Genomic DNA, 17,674 nt, shown 5'->3' with positions numbered 1-17,674 from the left:
ATGTGCATTCTGCTTGCCTTCTCTTATTCCCAGAAGCTGCCCCAAGAACACAGCCTTGAGATCCAAATGTGTTAAGACCATCTGGACAGTAGATGTGACTAAACCCAGTTAAGACCTCTATACAAACATCTAAGATTTGGCAAATGGGTGCACAGATCTACTCATCCTGAGGCCACCCCAGACAAGCCTTAGAAGTACGTTCTTTTGCTTATAAAACCTGCCACTTACTGATCTGGAAAGGACTACCTCTTCGGCTTCTCCAATTTTTAAACCAACAATTGGTGCACCAGCCAGGAGACCAAAAAAAAGAAAAAAATGCGCCTTGGGAAAGACGCATCTGGGTAGGAAATCCCACACCGGCCATTGACTTCCGTGTCATTGGGAGAGGTGGCTTCTATGTTAGATGTTTGTAGATCGCCATGTGAGTGCGTTGACACCCTGAAAACAATGGCTGGTTTGATGTGCTTATTTAAGGAACCGCCTCGTAGGCTGCAACAAAGAGGGGGAATATAGTCTCCTGCAATGGACTGGCCCCCTCCTGGAGGCCGTTTAGCTGCCCCCCCCCCAGTACCCAACTAGAGACTGCAGCTCGAGTTAGAGTTGGAAGACGGGTTCTGGTGAGAGAAAGGCACGAAGCTGTCCACTGCTCTGCTAGCTTCGGGCATGGCTGACAAGGTGGGAGGGCAGAGTAATAATTTGGTAACCTTAGTGCCATTTACAAAGGCCAGGAGGGCACAGAATAAGGTCTGAGCGCCCTTTGACAAGGCCTGGCTGGGATGCTAAGAGGTGGAATCCCTGGGAAAGTGATGACAGCTGCAGAAGATGCTGTGGCGGTGAGGGGGTGGGGGTGGGGAAGGGATGAAATGCCCCAGGCTGTCAACCCTTAAAACAAAAAGAATTTAAGTAGCAATTATTCGAAAATGCCTAGGGCACAAACTTACATTCTTTCTCTGTCTCTTGAAATTGTAAATCTTATCATGTCTTTGAAATGTAAACACCCAGGAGATAACCAAAACACAGAGACTGAAGACAAAACAGGAGGGGGGAAGAAGCTTTGTAAAATACAGTGCTATAAAAATAAATTATTAAATAAAATGAGATACAGTGCTGTATAAGTTCCCTGGCCCCAAATCTAGCCTGTGGCCTCCGGAAGATCGCAGCAAATAGCATTAAGAAGCTTTAGCCATGTGAGTGAAGTAAAAGCCATCTGCGTTGGGGCGCCTGAGTGGCTCAGTCAGACTTCGGCTCAGGTCATGATCTCACAGTGTGGGTTTGAGCCCCACCGTCCTTCTTACTATGTCCTCACATGGTCTTTTCGCAGAGTACTAAATTCGTGGTGTGTCTAGGGACGCGTGGGTGGCTCATTCGGTTGAGCGTGTGACTTTGGCTCAGGTCACGATCTCACCATTTATGAGTTCAAGCCCCCGCTCGGTGCTGACAGCTCAGAGCCTGGAGCCTGCTTCTTATTCTGTGTCTCCCTCTGTCTCTCTACCCCTCCCCCCCCTAGCGCTCTGTCTCTGTCTCAAAAATAAATAAACATTTTAAAAAATTAACAATTTATCTGTGTTGATGTATGTTGTGTCTATGTGATTTTTTTTTTTTTTTTTTTGAACTCTGGAGGGTATTTGCCAAAATGGATTTATGAAAGACGCAAGGCTTGGGACATCTGGATGGCTCGGTCAGCTAAGCTTATGACTTCAGCTCAGGTCATGATCTCATGGCTGGAGAGTTGGAGCCCGGCGTCCTGGAGTCTGCTACAGATTCTGTCTCCCTCTCTGACCCTCCCTTGCTCCCCGCTCTGTGTGTGTGTGTGTGTGTGTGTGTGTGTGTGTGTGTGTCTCTCTCTCTCACTCAAAAATAAATACATATTTAAAAAAAAAACACTTTTTTTTTTAAATTTGAAAAGGGATATTAAAAGTACACTGGTACAAAATTAGAATTTGATTTCCTCTCTGTTAAAAGGACTTTTCACGATTTTTTTAAAGTAATGTCTACACCCAACATCAGGCTTGAACTCCTGCCCCTGAGATCAAGAGTATCATGGTCCACGAACTGAACCAGCCAAGCGTTCTAAAAGGACATTTTCTTAGATTTTTGATCTAATAAACTCTAAACAAATCTTCTTCTTTATATAATACATAAAACTTTAATGTAATCTGCCAAGAAAACAAAGATTCTGTGTTTGTATTTAGCAGCTCTTTGATTTCCTAAGAAAATGGAGTCTTCTCTATTAAAAGAACTAGGATTTTTACAACTGTGCAATTTTTATTTTAAGCAATCTCTACACCAAATGTGGGGCTTTGAATTCACAACCCTGAGATAAAGAGTCATAGGCTCTACCAACTGAACCAACTTGGCACCCCAACTATGTAAGTTTTTGGGGTATGTTATACTTCATGGGAAGCATGGAAAAAAATTATGCTAAACTTTAAGGTATTTTTATATAAAATTCCTAAAAATCTGATGTGTTGGCATGTTATGAGTCACAATTAAAAAAATTTTTTTTTGTTTTATTTTAGAGAGAGAGAGAGAGAGAGAGAGAAAGTGGGGGAGGAGCAGAGAGAGTGAAAGACTCCCCAAGCAGGCCCCAACCTATCAACAGAGAGCCTGATGTGGGACTCAAACTCACAAACTGTGAGATCATGACCTGAGCTGACACCAAGAGCTGGACACTTAACCGACTGAGCCACACAGGCGATCCAATCAGTTGATAGGGAAAAATCTCCCAAAAGAAGGCCGACAGGACTGGTAGGGGAACTCCAGTCCTTGCCCAATGACTCCCCCCGCTCTTCTGGGTTTTTCTTCCCACCCCCTTGTCCCGCCTGCCAAATTACTGTTAATGTGGAATGCAGAAGTAACATACTATAAATTGTCCCCTCTGCTTATGCTTGGGACTCAGACCTCCGGAGAATGACATCCTCTGAGCCCACCAGTGTGAAATAAACCTCCTGCCTTCCAAGATCTCCGACTGGCACTTGGTTCTTTTGCCGGGTGATCCAGACCAGGTCCCGTAACAAGTCATAATTTTTAAATGCATGTCACAGAAATAACCAAATTCTCTTGTTAATTGCATTATAATTAACTCTTATCAAATCTTTAACCATGGCTATTTTATTTATTATTTTTGAAAACATTTCTTTTTCTTTTTCTTTTCAATTTTTCTTAACACTTACTCATTTTTTGAGAGACAGAGAAAGAGCACAAGCAGGGGAGGGGCAGAGAGAGGGAGAACCCAGAATCCGAGGCAGGCTCCAGGCTCTGAGCTGTCAGCACAGAGCCTGATGCGGGGCTTGAATTCATGAAACGTGAGATCATGACCTGAGCCGAAGTCGGACGCTTAACCGACTGAGCCACCCAGGTGCCCCGAAAACATTTCTTTTTCTACCATGCCATTTTAAAATCTTTTGTGATTTGTAGATAGTTATGGTTTTACTCCAATGCTTTGGCAAACGTGTTCTTGCAAATGTGCTTCATCTTCAAGGAGATTCATGGAAGAGACTTTGACAAGTACAGGTTTCTGATAACTAATATCAATTTGCCTTCATTTGGGAAGGACATAATGAACCTTTTTTTTTTTTTACTTGTTTGTTTATTTTAATTCCAGTATAGTTAATAGTGTTATATCAATTTCAGGCATACAATATAGTGATTCAACATCTGCATACATTATTCAGTGCCATAATGCACCTTAAAAAAAAAAAAAGTTTATTTATTTATTTAGACAGAGATAGAGACATCAGGAGTGAGGGAAGGGCACAGACACAGGGAGAGAGACAGAGAATCCCATGCTGCCAGCACAGAGCCCGACGCAGGGCTCAAACCCACAAAGCCTGAAGATCACGACCTAAGCCAAAACCAAAAGTTGGACACCTAACCGACTGAGACACCCAGTGGCCCCCATGATGTACCTTTTTTTTTTTTTTTTAACGTTTATTTATTTTTGAGACAGAGCATGAACGGGGGAGGGTCAGAGAAAGGGAGACACAGAATCTGAAACAGGCTCCGGGCTCTGAGCTGTCAGCACAGGGGCCCGATGCAGGGCTCAAACTCACGGACCGCGAGATCGTGACCTGAGCCGAAGTCGGCGCTCAACCGACTGAGCCACCCAGGCACCCCCCATAATGTACCTTTTAAATGCTTCCCAAGGCTACCTGCAGAGTCCCACTATATGTTGTAGGATGATAGCCCAAAAATTGTTCCTGTACTCCTTCCTGACATTAGCAAAATGGACCATGACGTTGAGGATACACTGTTAACACGGGAAGACTTTGCCTCTGCTCGAGGACATTCCTCAAGCTTTGCTGTACCGTCTGCTAGGGCAAAGATGAGCAGTGAATCCACAGAAAATTCAAGGCCCAGGCTCTACCATAAAGTTTTGGGTGTCATTTAGTTAGGTGAATGCATGTTGTCCTAGAAACTGTGTTTTATAAGATGCATGCCTCGGAAAGTAAAGGAGGTGCAAGCCTTTGTAGGAATGGGCGGTCGGTCAGAGGATTTTACTCCCCACCTGGTACGTCCATCCCTTATGCCACCTGGTAAAGAAAGGGCTTATGTGGGATTGGGACCCAGAGCAGCAAGCTGCATTGACAAGGCGAAAATAGTGGGGAAGCAGATTACATCTCGAGCCATCTCCCGAGCAGGGCTACCCTTGGAATATGATGTATCTGCGACTTTTGGAAGGTCTGGGTCAGATACTGTGGCAGAGTCAGCAGAAGGGGAGAGTGCCCCTAGGATGTCGATCCAAGCTCTGGAAGGGGGCAAACATTTGATATGTCCCTAAAGGGAAAGAGGTCCTAGCACTGTTCACATCACTCTTCCAGGTGGAGCCTCTCAGGAAGGAATGAACCCCAGCAGCCACGGAGTAAAATGATTCATGAGTGAGGCTTTGTGGGGTCAAGTGCGGAGGGATATCCTTATTTGCCTGCACAAGCCTGAGGCAGTCTTTGCTGCCTTCCATGTCCTGGCTCATAAGGCATTGATACCTCTGGCCATCAGGAAGGAAACAGATGTCCTGGCTTGGGTATGAGCCCTAGCACCTAACCCTTTAGTAGATACGGTATATTGATTGATTGGTTAATGCAGTAACAGCATGTCACCTGTGTTGTATATACGGCTCAAGGCAACCACCCAAAGGTCTGAGGCCACCCACTGGTGTTCCCAAATGGTGAGGGATTGACAAATTGATTATATGGGCCCCCTCACTCTGATTGAGGGTTTTAAATATGCCCTAGTTTGTGTGGACACTGCATCAGAACTAACCCATGCTTCCCCTTGTCGATACACACACCAGGCTGCCCCCATTAGGGGAATTACAGAAGCGGAGGGCCGTGTATGGACACTCTTCTCAGACAGTGATCGAGAGTCACATTGTAAAGGGCATGACATGTTAAGACGGGGCAAAAGATCATGACATTTGAATGGAGGTTCCATCGATACTGTAACCTACAAGCAGCAAGGTTCATACAGCAGGGTTCATACAAATGAAAGATGGAGTATGAAAATATCAGATTAAATTGCAAACAGGTGGGGCACAGGGGTGGCTCCGTCGGCTGAGCATCCGACTTCAGGTCAGGTCATGATCTCGCGGTTCGTGAGTTTGAGCCCCGCATCGGGCTCTCTGCTGACCGCTCGGAGCCTGGAGCCTGCTTCGGATTCTGTGTCTCCCCCTCGCTCTGCCCCCGCACCCCCCCCTCCCCGCTCACGCTCTCTCTCTGTCTCTCTCAGAAATAACTAAACATTAAAAAAATGAACATGGTATGACAGCTACAGTTAAATAAAAAATTAAAAGATATTTAAGAAAATAAATAAATTGGAACAGGTTGTAACCTTGACTGGGAGGACTAAAGTACTGTCCTATTCTTTTTTTTTTTTCTTTTTCCAAGTGATCTGGACACTCAGCCTGGGGTTTGAACTCACAATACCAAGATCAAGAATGGCATGCTCTACTAACTGAACCAGTCAGGCATCCCTGTCCTAAGCTTTAATACATTTGGATTATCAATCAGTAAGTCTTGTGGACCCATATGCCAGACTGGGGACCTCTGCCAAGGCACCCAATGCTGTGAAGGTATAGAAGGTGCCCAAAAAAAGGCCATCGTTGTGACTCTTACCATGGATCAAGTGCTACACTACTGAGAACACCAAGCCTCATCGTGCCTGAGAAAGGAATTATCTACTGCAATTTGCAATGGGACATCCCACTGGATGAGTGACTTCCTTGGCATCCCTGGGTGAGGGGACACTACTCCATCCCCACTGGGATCCCACTGACCCGCTGCAAGCCAGACCTGTTGAAATCTATCACTAACATCATACTTAATAGCGATATACTGGACAGTTTCTCACTATGATCATGAACAAGGCAAGGATATTTCATCTCGTTCCTGCTTTTCTACATCATACTGGAAGTCTAGCTAATGCAATTAAAAAAAAAAAAAAAAAGGAAAGATGAGGTGAACAGATTGAGAAGGAAGAAATAAAGCTGTCTTCATTTGTAGATGATGTGGTCATCAATGTAGAAAATCATAAAGAAATGACCAGGAAAAAAAAAAAACAACCCTCCTCAAACTAACGGGGGACTACAGCAAGTTTGCAGAATACAAAAATTATACAAAATTCAATCGTTTTTAATTTATTCATTAAAAATTTTTTTGTGGTTTATTTATTTTGAGAGAGAGAGAGAGAGAGAGCACAAGCAGGGGAGGAGCAGAGAGAGGGAGAGAGACAGAGAGAATCCCAGGCAGGCTCTGCACTGTCAGCATGGATCCCAACGCAGGGCTCAAACTCATGAACCGTGAGATCATGATCGAGAATCGCCTGCTTAACAGACTGTGCCACCCAGGCACCCTGAACAAGTGGGATTTGAAATTGAAACCAGAATACCATTTACATTAGCACCTGAACAGAAAAGCTTCTGTGTCTTCTCTCCTCCCAATACTTCTGATACCAACTGGGTGGGGTGATTTCCCTCCTTCATGAATTCTCATACACCAGCTGGGCCCCCTACAGTTCAATTCAATTCTGACCCGATCTCCCTGGAGGTCGCGTCAGATCCTACAAGTCAGGGGCTCAGTTCCATAAGACCACTCCCATCTCAGACATCAATCGCAACTCCTGCCTCCCGTACTCTTGTCTAACAGCTGTAAATCACAGGTCCCTCGTTGCCTTCAATAACTTGGCTAGAATGGCTCACAGAACTCAAGCAAGGGTTTTACTCACTATTAGCCATTTATTATAAAGGCCACAGCTCCGGAGCAGCCAAATGGTAGGATGCACAGGGCAAGGTATGAGGTGGGTGCACATGGCTTCCATGTCGCCTCAGGCCACACTGCCCACTCAGCACTTGAATGTGCTTGCTAACACAGAAGCTCTTCAAATCGCTTTGCTTAGGTTTTGTACGGAGGTTTCATTACATGGGGGTAGCTGCTTAGTTCCAGCACTCGGATCGCGTGGTTACTTGCCCTGGCAACCAGCACCCGATCCGAGGCTATCCTGGCAGCCCCCCACCACCAGGCATCTCGTGAGCATACAAAAAGACGCTGATCGGGGAGCCTGGGTGGCTCAGTCGGTTAAGCAGCCAACTTCAGCTCAGGTCATGATCTTGCGGTCCGTGAGTTCGAGCCCCACGTCGGGCTCTGTGCTGACAGCTCAGAGCCCGGAGCCTGTTTCAGATTCTGTGTCTCCCTCTCTCTGACCCTCCCCCGTTCATGCTCTGTCTCTCCCTGTCTCAAAAATAAATAAACGTTAAAAAAATTTTTTTTTAATAAAAAACAAAAAGACGCTGATCGATTCCAAGTGTTTTAGGAACCATAGGTGAGGAGGGGAGACTAAATACATATATTACATTGTATGGAAACTAATTTGACAATAAATTTCATATAATAAAAAAATAAAAATAAATAAAATAAATAAATACATATAGTACTTAGACTGTCACAGCACCCCAAAAGGTGAAATACGTATATAAAAAAAAACTTTTTTAATGTTTATTTTTGAGACAGAGACAGACAGAGCGTGAGCAGGGGAGGGGTAGAGGGATGAAATACTTCTATATAAATCTGAGAAAACATAAGGGGAAGAATTACAAAACTCTGAAAAAAAAAATCAAAGAACTAAATGGATGCGATATTCTATGTTTGTGGGCAGGAAGACTCAATGTTATCAAGATGTCAGTTCTTTCCAACTTGGTATATAGACTCAATGCAATCTCTCCCGGCAAGTTGTTATGTGGGTATCGACAAACTGAGTCTAAAGTTTATAGGCAGAGACAAGAGACCCAAAACAGCCCATACACTATCCAAAGAGAAACACAAAGTTGGAAGACCGACACCACTTGACTTTAAAACGAACTATAAAGCTACAGTAATCAAGACAGTGCAGCACTGGCAAAAGAATAGACAAATACATCAAAGGAACAGAAGGGAGAGCTCAGAAATAGACCCACATAGATATGGTCAGCTGATCTTTGGCAAAGGAGCAAAGGGAATACAATGGATCAAAGACACTCTTTTCAACAAATCATGTGGAACAGTAGGACCTCCACATTAAATTAAAAAAAAATATATATATATATATATATGAGCTCACAGCCTTCTCAAAAATAAACTCAAATGTATCATAGACCTAAAACCCAAAACTGTGAAACCCTTAGAAGATAACAGATGACTATGGGCACGTAGATGACTTTTTTAGATATAACATCAAAGTCATGATCCATGAAAGAAATTATAAGCTGGACCTCATTAAAATCCCGATCTTTTGCGCAGCAGAAGACAATATCAAGAGACAAAGAAGACAAGCCACAGATGGGAGAAAGTATTTGTTGAAGGCATGTCTGATAAAGGACTGTGATCCAAAGTATATAAACTCTTAAAATTCAACAATAAGAAAATGAAGAACCTGATTTAAAAATAGGCAAAAACCCCGACCATGCACCCTATCAGTGGAGGCACCAGGTGCTAAATAGAAATATGAAAAACTCTCCACGCCATGTGTCATTACAGAAATGTGAATTAAACACAATGAGATGTCACTACAAGGATTTAGAGCAACAAGAACTCTTGTTCATTGCTGGAGGGAATGCAAAATGGTACAGTCACTCTGGAAGACAGTTTACTGGTTCTTTATAAAAGTAAATACATGTGGGGCGCCTGGGTGGCTCAGTCAGTTGCGCCACCGACTTTGGCTCATGTCATGATCTCGCGGTCCGTGAGTTCGAGCCCCGCGTCAGGTCCTGTGCTGACAGCTCGGAGCCTGGAGCCTGCTTCGGATTCTGTGTCTCCCTTTCTCTCTGCCCCTCCCCCGATCATGCTCTGTCTCTGTCTCAGAAATAAACAAACATTAAAACAAAAAAGTAAATACACTCATGCCATCTGATCAATTAATTAAGCTCCTTGGTATTTACCCAAAGGAAAAGCTTACGTCCACACAAAACACTGCACACGGATGCTCAGAGCAGCTTCGTTCATAATTGCCCAAACTTGGAAGAGACCTCAGTAGGTGAACAGGTCATGAAATTGCTTACATCTGGAACACGGATTATTGCACAGCACTAGAAAGAAAAGCGCTATCACAAAAAAAGCATGAAAGAACCTTAAAGGTATATTACTAAGTGAGAGAAGCCAATCTGAAATGGCTACATCCTTTATGATTCCAACCATATATATTCTGAAAATGACATAACTATAAGGCAGTAAAGGTCAGTTGACAGAGTTTAAAGGGGAGGGTGGGATAAATAGGCAGAGTATTTTAGGGACACCTGGGGGGGCTCAGTTGGTAAAGCGTGACCTCAGGGTCATAAGTTCAAGCCACGTTGGATGTACAGCTTACTTTAGGAGAAAAATAGACCATTTATAGGGTAGTGAAATAGAATGATATTCTAATGGTGGATACATACCCTGATACATTTGTCAAAACCCACAGAATTTAAAACAGTAAGAGTAAACCCTAAGGTTAACTCTGGACTTTGGGTGATGATGTGTCCATGTAGATTCATCAGTTGTAACAAATGCACCACTTTGGTAGTGGTGGAGGACGTAGGTGTATGGGTCGGCGGGGGGGGGGGGGGGGGGGGGGGGGGGGGGGGGGGGGGCGGTAATATAGGAATTCTCTGTACCTTTCACTCAATTTTGTTGTGAACATAAAACTGCTCATCTGGGAGAGAGAGAGAGAAAGAAAGAGAAGGAAGGAAGGAAGGAAAGCAAGGGAAGGAGGGAAGACAGGGAAGGAAGGGAGGAAAAGGAAGGGAAGGAAGGAAGAGAAGGAAGAGAAAAGCAGTGGGCTCAAGTTGGAGCATGTTTCTCTGGCCATCCTAGAATTACTGGGGCTGGAATTAGCTGGGTTCATGGGGATCATGCTCTTCAAAAACATGCCTGTCATTTAAGAGACTCTATCTTATTTGCACCCAGTAACTAACCATTCCACTTTTTTTTTTTTTTTAAGTAATCTCTAGGCCCTGGGGCATCTGGCTGGCTCAGTCTGTGGAACATGGGACTGTTGATCTTTGGGCTATAAGTTCAAGCCCCACACGGGGTGTAGACTTTACTTAAAAATAATATCTTTAAAAAAATAATAAAGTAAGCACTAAGTCCAATGGGACTTGAACTCACGACCCTGGAGATCAAGAGTTGTGTGCTCTATGGGGCGCCTGGGTGGCTCAGTCGTTTAAGCAGCTGACTTCGGCTCAGGTCATGATCTCACAGTCCATGAGTTTGAGCCCCGCGTCGGGCTCTGTGCTGACAGCTCAGAGCCTGGAGCCTGCTTCAGATTCTGTGTCTCCCTCTCTCTGCCCCTCCCCTGTTCATGCTCTGTCTCTCTCTGTCTCAAAAATAAATAAACGTTAAAAAAAAAAAAGAGTTGTGTGCTCTACCGACTGGGCCAGTCAAGTGCTTTAATCGGTCTGGCATCTGAAGCAGACATTGCTACTGATGAAAATCAGTATCGCTTGGATCAAATCACTTGTTTCTTCATATGTCAGGGTATAAAGAAAGTTCAGGATCACTTCTCTTTCCCACTAAATTATTGATTCCTTGAATGTAGGAACTGTGATTTATCTTTTGTTGTTGTTGTTGTTAGTATGTAATTTCTACACCCAACATGGGACTTGAACTCATGACCCTAAGGTCAAGAGTCACATGCTCTACTGACTGAGCTGGCCAGGTGTCCCTGATTCATCTTTTTAAAAATTTTATTTTTATTTTTAGAGAGAGATTGCAAGCAGGAGAGGACAGAGGGAGGGACAGAGAGATAATCTCAAGCAGGCTCCACACTCAGCACAGAACCCAAGGCGGGGCTCGATCACACAACCCTGGGACCACAACCTGAGCCAAAATCAAGAGCCAGAAGCTCCACTAACTGAGCCACTCAGGCACTGCCCTGCCCTGCCTCCCCCCAACGAATCATCTTTTTTAATTACTAGTACTTAGTGAAGTGCCTGGCGTTGAGAAACCAACCAGAATATACATGAAGTACAGTTCTGATTCATTAGGAATCTTCCTTCCCATCAGGCATAGCTCGAGTTGTGCTAGAAGAACACCAACAGTCAGTTGTAATAGTAAATGCGATGCCAGAAAAACCAACAGAAGTGCAAGTCTAAAGAAGCTATTTGCTGCCCCCTTGTGACCAGTTTTAGGAAATACAGCCTCTCCCCTTCACACTCCACACTTCTTTCCGATGCGCGGAAACTGAGTCTCTGTGCTTGGTTTGGGGCATACAACAGTAACACTCCTCTGTCCACATGGAGCCACTCATTGTAGCGGAGACACTCGGGAAAACAATCCAAAGGAGATAATACCCAACCTGAGTTATAAAGGATGAGGAGAAACCAGCCAGCTGAACATAAAGATCTTGGGAAAGTAAGGATTACGGTGGAGGTTGGCAAATCGAATGTAGTTTTTCAGAAGTGCAAGTAATTCAGTACGGGTGGAAAGCAAGGCAGGAAGTCACTAGCATGGGTGGATTGGAGCAGTGGTGATGAGAGATTTTAAAAAATGAATAGTCATGTATGCATACTAAGAATTTCTATCCGTATACTGACGATGAGGAATCTTGAAAGTCTTTACACCAAAAAGTGACTTAATCTGACCAGCGCTAGAAATTCTACTCTTGGCGCTTTGGGTTATGACTAAGGGTGGTGGTGGGGAGGGACACTCCAACTGAGGGTAAGGGCTGGGCTGAACTGAAGTGGTGATGGAAATAATGGACAGAACGGATAGTTCTGAAAGATTAAGAAAGTAAGATCAACAGGATTTTGAAAACAAAGAGTGGGTGGGGAGGAGTCAGAGTGAAGGAGGTCACCTGGGAGGGAGCCTTCGAATGGCAGAAGGAGCAGTGGAGTCTCTTGGTAGTCACTCCTAAAAGCTCAGCCTACAGTCTATTCCTCAGCTTTGTCTCTTGCTGCTTAAATGATTCCATTAAAGCCTGACGGACTCAGGGTGCCTGTGGGACCTCCAAACAGAGATGTGCTGTTGCACATTCAGATGCAGAGCTCAGGAGACAAGTAGATTAGACTCGGGTGTGGATCTGGGAACATCAGCCGAATGATGGAAAATAAAGACAGGAGCGAATGGGACTCATGAGGGATTCAGTGTAGTAAGAGGGATGGCCGGGGCAAGAACCCTGAAAACTACCAGAGAACAGAAGAAAAAGAAATGTAAAAGAACACCGAAGGGAGCAGAGAAAAACAAAGAGACATGGTGTCATAGATGCCAAGGGAAGAGAATATCTCAACAGAGAGGACAGGTCAGCAGGGCCTAGTGGTACAGAAATCAAGAAAATGAGAATGCAGTTCATCTACAATACTGAGCATCAAAGAGGACCTTGGGGGGGGGGGGTGGCCTTCCTTAGCATTGTGAAGACAAGTGAATTAGCTTTCCAGGAAAGAGCAAAATATAAATGTTTCCCGTTGGGCACCTACCTGGGCTGTTGAAAAGATTCTCTGTAACCTCAGAGGCACTGTGATAGATCAGAGATGGCTACACATTGTTTGCCAATCCTCCCATGAAAAGGTGGAATCTGTTGCCCCTTCCTTAAAATTGGAACTGACCCTGTAGATTTGTTTTCACCAATAGAACGTAGGAGAGGGAGAGCAAGTAATTTCCCAGGCTGACCCTTAAGAGAGCTCCACTTTTTTCTTCGTTTCTCAGAATTCTCCTTCTCAACACATGGCTACGCTTTTGCAACCCAGATGAGTCAGGCGTCAACACTACAAGGAAGAGAACTGTTGCCCACAACCCCGTCACAGACTCCTGTGGGCAGCTAGCATCCGCTGGCCGTTGGATCGAGGCCATTCTGGATCTTTCTGGCCAACACCATGGAAAGCAGACTTACCACCCGATGACCATATAAAATCAGGGAAAACAATGAATTGTTGCTTTCAATCACTAAGTTTGGCATGGTTTATTAAACCATACTTTGAAGGGAACTGGGGAGAAGGATCTTCAAGTGGAAAGGTATGAACAGTTCATGCTCACTGATCAGTATGCAGTGTTTGAAAGAGCAGCAATGAACCACCCTCAGGATGGTTCACAGAGCCTCTTTCACTCTTAGTCTAGGAAAGCTGCAGGACACCTGGCTGGCTCAGGCTGTAAGGCCTGTGACTCTTTTTTTTTTTTTTTAATTTTTTTTTTTTAACATTTATTTATTTTTGAGACAGAGAGAGAGCGTGAACAGGGGAGGGTCAGAGAAAGAGGGAGACACAGAATCTGAAACAGGCTCCAGGCTCTGAGCTGTCAGCACAGAGCCTGACGCGGGGCTCGAACCCACAGATGGCGAGATCATGACCTGAGCCGAAGTCGGATGCCTAACGGACTGAGCCACCCAGGCGCCCCAAGCCTGTGACTCTTGATCTCAGGGTTGTGGGTTCAAACCCCACACTGGGTGTGGAGCCTACTTAAAAGTTACAGTTTAAGAAAAAGGGTGGGTGGGGTGCCTAGGTGGCTCAGTCCATTGAGCATCAGACTTTGGCTCAGGTGGTGATCTCGAGGTTCGTGGGTTCGAGCCCCGCATCGGGCTCTGTGCTGACAGTTCAGAGCCTGGAGCCTGCTTCAGATTCTGTGTCTCCCTCTCTCTCTGACTCTCCCCAGCTCATGCTCTGTCTCTCTGCCTCAAAAGTAAACAAACATTAAAAAAAAATTTTTTTTAAGGTGTGGGTGACCCCGCTGAACAATAAGCGAATTCCAATTTTCCTGTGAGTAGATTCAGTTCCAACATTAACGGCCATCCAATCCATCATTCTGTTTCTAGAAATATATGAACCTAAATCACTAAAAAAATTCTATCTGAGAAGAAGGAACTTCCATAGCTTTCCTTCAAAATTGTAAGCAGTGTAATAGCAAAATATTATCCATTTTATTTCTAGTATATTTCAAATGTCTATAACAGAATGGCTGGAGTATAGAAAGTTCTCCCTGTTTGTTAAATGAATAAATACATTTTATTTTTCTTAATTATTTTTTAAGATTTTTTTTTAAAGTTTATTTATTTTGAGAGAGAGAGAGAGAGAGAGAGCGGGGGGGGGGGGGGGGGGGCGGGGGAGGGGAGAAGAGAAGGAATCCCAAACAGGCTTTGTGCTGTCAGCATGGAGCACGACATGGGGCTGGATGTCATGAACTGTGACATCATGACCTGAGCCAAAATCGAGAGTCAGACACAGCCGACTGAGCCACCCAGGCACCCCTTAAGATTTTATTCATAAGTAATCTCTATACCCAGCAAGGGGCTCAAATCTACAACCCTGAGATCAAGAGTCACATGCTCTACTGACTAAGCCAGGTGCCTCAAATTGTTTCTTTCTTTTTTCATGGCCTACATTTCAAGTAAATTATAGTACTAAATTATATGAATCATTAGTAGTGAATATTAAAGGATAATTCTGTGGTTTCCACATGAGTTCTGTCTCTTGGACCCTGTTTCTCCCCCCTGTTTTCCTTCTTACTACGTCTCTTCCTTTTCTTCTGTCCCCTCTGTTATCTGTTGTTTCTTTTCGTCTCTCTCCTTTCTCTATGCTTTCTTATGAATGTGTTAATTTCAAAAGAAGTATAATCATACTTTTTAGCACAGCACCTAGCATATGGTAAATGTTCCATAAACATTAGCCATTACTACTAACTAGTGTATAATAATGGCTAATGCAGGGGCGCCTGCGTGGTTCAATTGGTTAAGTGTCTGACTTCAGGTCATGATGATCTTGCGGGTTTGTGAGTTTGAGTCCCGCGTCGGGCTCTGTGCTGACAGCTCAGAGCCCGGACCCTGCTTCAGATTCAGTCTCTGTCTCTCTGTGCCCCTCCCTGCTCAGGCTCTATCTCTCTCTTTCTCAAAAATGAACTGTTAAGGGGCGCCTGGGTGGCTCAGTCGGTTGAGTGTCCGACTTCGGCTCAGGTCACGATCTCGCGGTCCGTGAGTTCAAGCCCCGTGTCAGGCTCTGTGCTGACAGCTCAGAGCCCGGAGCCTGTTTCAGATTCTGTGTCTCCCTCTCTCTCTGACCCTCCCCCGTTCATGCTGTCTCTCCCTGCCTCAAAAATAAATAAACGTTAAAAAAAAATAAAAAAAAATAAACAGTTAAAAAATATTTAAAAAATGGTGAATGCATAATAATGGCTAATTTAGTCTTTCACACAATTGTATCAACATTATAATACATTATTATATACTATATACAGGGAGAAATATCTAAATATTATATTCATATGTTAGATAAGATGGTTATGTATTATAGTATAGGACATATCAATGATCTATGTAGCAGCTTAAAACAGCAAACATTTATTTTCCCAAAGCTGGTGTTGGTTAGGAATACAAGAACAGCTTAGTTGCGTACCTCTGGCTCAGAATCTCCCAAGGCTGTAGTCAAGGCGTTGGCTGGAGATGCAATCTTCAAGGTCCAATTGAGGGAAGATCTACTTCCAAGTTCATTTATATGGCTCTTAGAGTTCTGGGGCTGCTGACTATTGGCTAGAGATATCCCTTCTTTCACAAGAGCATTTCTATAGAGTAGCTCACAGCATGGCAGCTGGCTTTGTTCAGAGCAAATAAGCAAGCCAGAGATCAAAAGGGAACACTAATGTTAGAAGCCAGAGTCTTTGTAATCTCATCTGGAAGGTACTACTGAGCCTTTGCTGCGTTCTATTCGCTACTGGTCCTTACATCCAACCCACACTCAAGGGGGAAAAGAATAGAAGGGAGGAATCATCACTGGAGGCCATCCTGCAGGCCAGGCTGCCTAGCACATATTATCTAGAATACATATACATATAAATCATAAATCTACCAAACTTAATAATTATATTAGCAATTATTAATAATTACATACGTTGAACTTTCTTGTTTTCTTCCGATATTTGCATAGTCCAGACTTTTTTTATTTTTTAACATTTATTTATTTTTTGAGGAGGGGAGGGGGAAGGGGCAGAGAGAGAGAGGGAGAGAGAATTCCAAGCAGGCTTCATAGAGCAGATCCCGACATGGGGCTCACACAAACTGTGTGATCATGACTTGAGCCAAAAACGAGGCTCGGATGCTTAACTGACTGAGCCACCCAGGCACCCCTGTTTTATTTGTTTTCCGATGGGTAGAATGGGAAGATGGAACCTTAACAGAATCCTGACCCTGGATCAAGCATTCTACATCATTTCACATTTGCATGGTCAAGACAGCGTGGCCTACAATGCAAGACCACCAGTATCATCAGAAAATTTACATCAACCAGAACGATGGGACAGACGCGCTATTGCAGATATAAGTTAAACGTTTTATTATGAGTTAACGGCACTGAAGGAAAACGACATGTTTTCCATACACTGATTTTACAGCCTCCCTGCCAAAATTCCTTTGTTTCTAGAGTAGCTGTTGCCCAATTTATAGGCCTATTTCTGTTTGCTCTATTTGCCTCTGATCACTTCAATACATTGGCTATTTGTTCCACTTGCTATACTCCTTGTGAATTCTCTAACTAGTTACTTCTCTAGAATTCTATCCTCTCTACATATTGGCATTTGACTCATTTTTTGAAATGTTTTACATAGAAATAGCAATTTTACTATTTTAAGTCTTCATCTCAATCCAATTCAAATGACCAAATTTTGATTTTATTTAAATTTATTTAAAAAAAATTTTTAACATTTATTTATGAGACAGAGAGAGACAGAGCATGAATGGGGGAGGGTCAGAGAGAGAGGAAGACACAGAATCTGAAACACGCTCCAGGCTCTGAGCTGTCAGCACAGAGCCCGACGCGGGGCTTGAACTCACGAGCTGTGAGATCATGACCTGAGCCGAAGTCGGACACTCAACCGACTGAGCCACCCAGTCGCCCCAAATTTTGACTTTTTAAAATAACGTTATTTATGTATGTATGTATGTATGTATGTATTTATGTATTTATTTATTTTGAAAGAGAGAGCTCAGTGATTGAGGGGGAGGGGCAGAGAGAAAGGGGGAGAGAGAGAGAGAACCCCAAGCAGGCTGTGAGCTGTCAGCACAGAGCCCAACATGGAGCTGGCTCCCACGACACGGGAAATCATGACCTGAGCCAAAATCAAGAGTCTGGTTAACGGACTGAGCCACCCAGGTGTCCCCAAAGTTTGCTTCTTACATGCTAATCATTCTACCTGCCAGGGATGAGTAAGACTTCACCTCTGCAATCAAGGAACTGGAAATAAATACAAAGGTAGCTCAGTAG

General features: G+C 43.9%; 1 protein-coding gene across 7 annotated transcripts in view; it reads left to right on the top strand.

Moving 5' to 3' along the window:
* The window catches only part of MFAP5 (microfibril associated protein 5), a 46,419-nt gene that overhangs the window by 13,515 nt on the left and 15,230 nt on the right, over window positions 1-17,674 (top strand). For 3 of the 7 annotated variants that reach the window (XM_042945741.1, XM_042945740.1, XM_042945738.1), the window contains exon 2: window positions 13,143-13,448. The exons of 2 other annotated variants lie outside the window; for them this stretch is intronic. In XM_042945741.1, the coding sequence (XP_042801675.1) occupies window positions 13,359-13,448 (90 nt within the window). In that variant the 5' untranslated portion in view covers window positions 13,143-13,358. Of the gene's footprint in view, window positions 1-2,899; window positions 3,006-13,142; window positions 13,449-17,674 lie in introns of those variants that run through there. 2 more of the 7 variants (XM_042945739.1, XM_042945744.1) reach the window with 2 other exon arrangements.

Source organism: Panthera leo, chromosome B4 (assembly GCF_018350215.1).
Source record: "Panthera leo isolate Ple1 chromosome B4, P.leo_Ple1_pat1.1, whole genome shotgun sequence".
NCBI lineage: Eukaryota > Metazoa > Chordata > Mammalia > Carnivora > Felidae > Panthera > Panthera leo.
The sequence above is the reverse complement of the archived record's forward strand: the minus strand, read 5'-3'. Positions and strand labels throughout refer to the sequence as shown.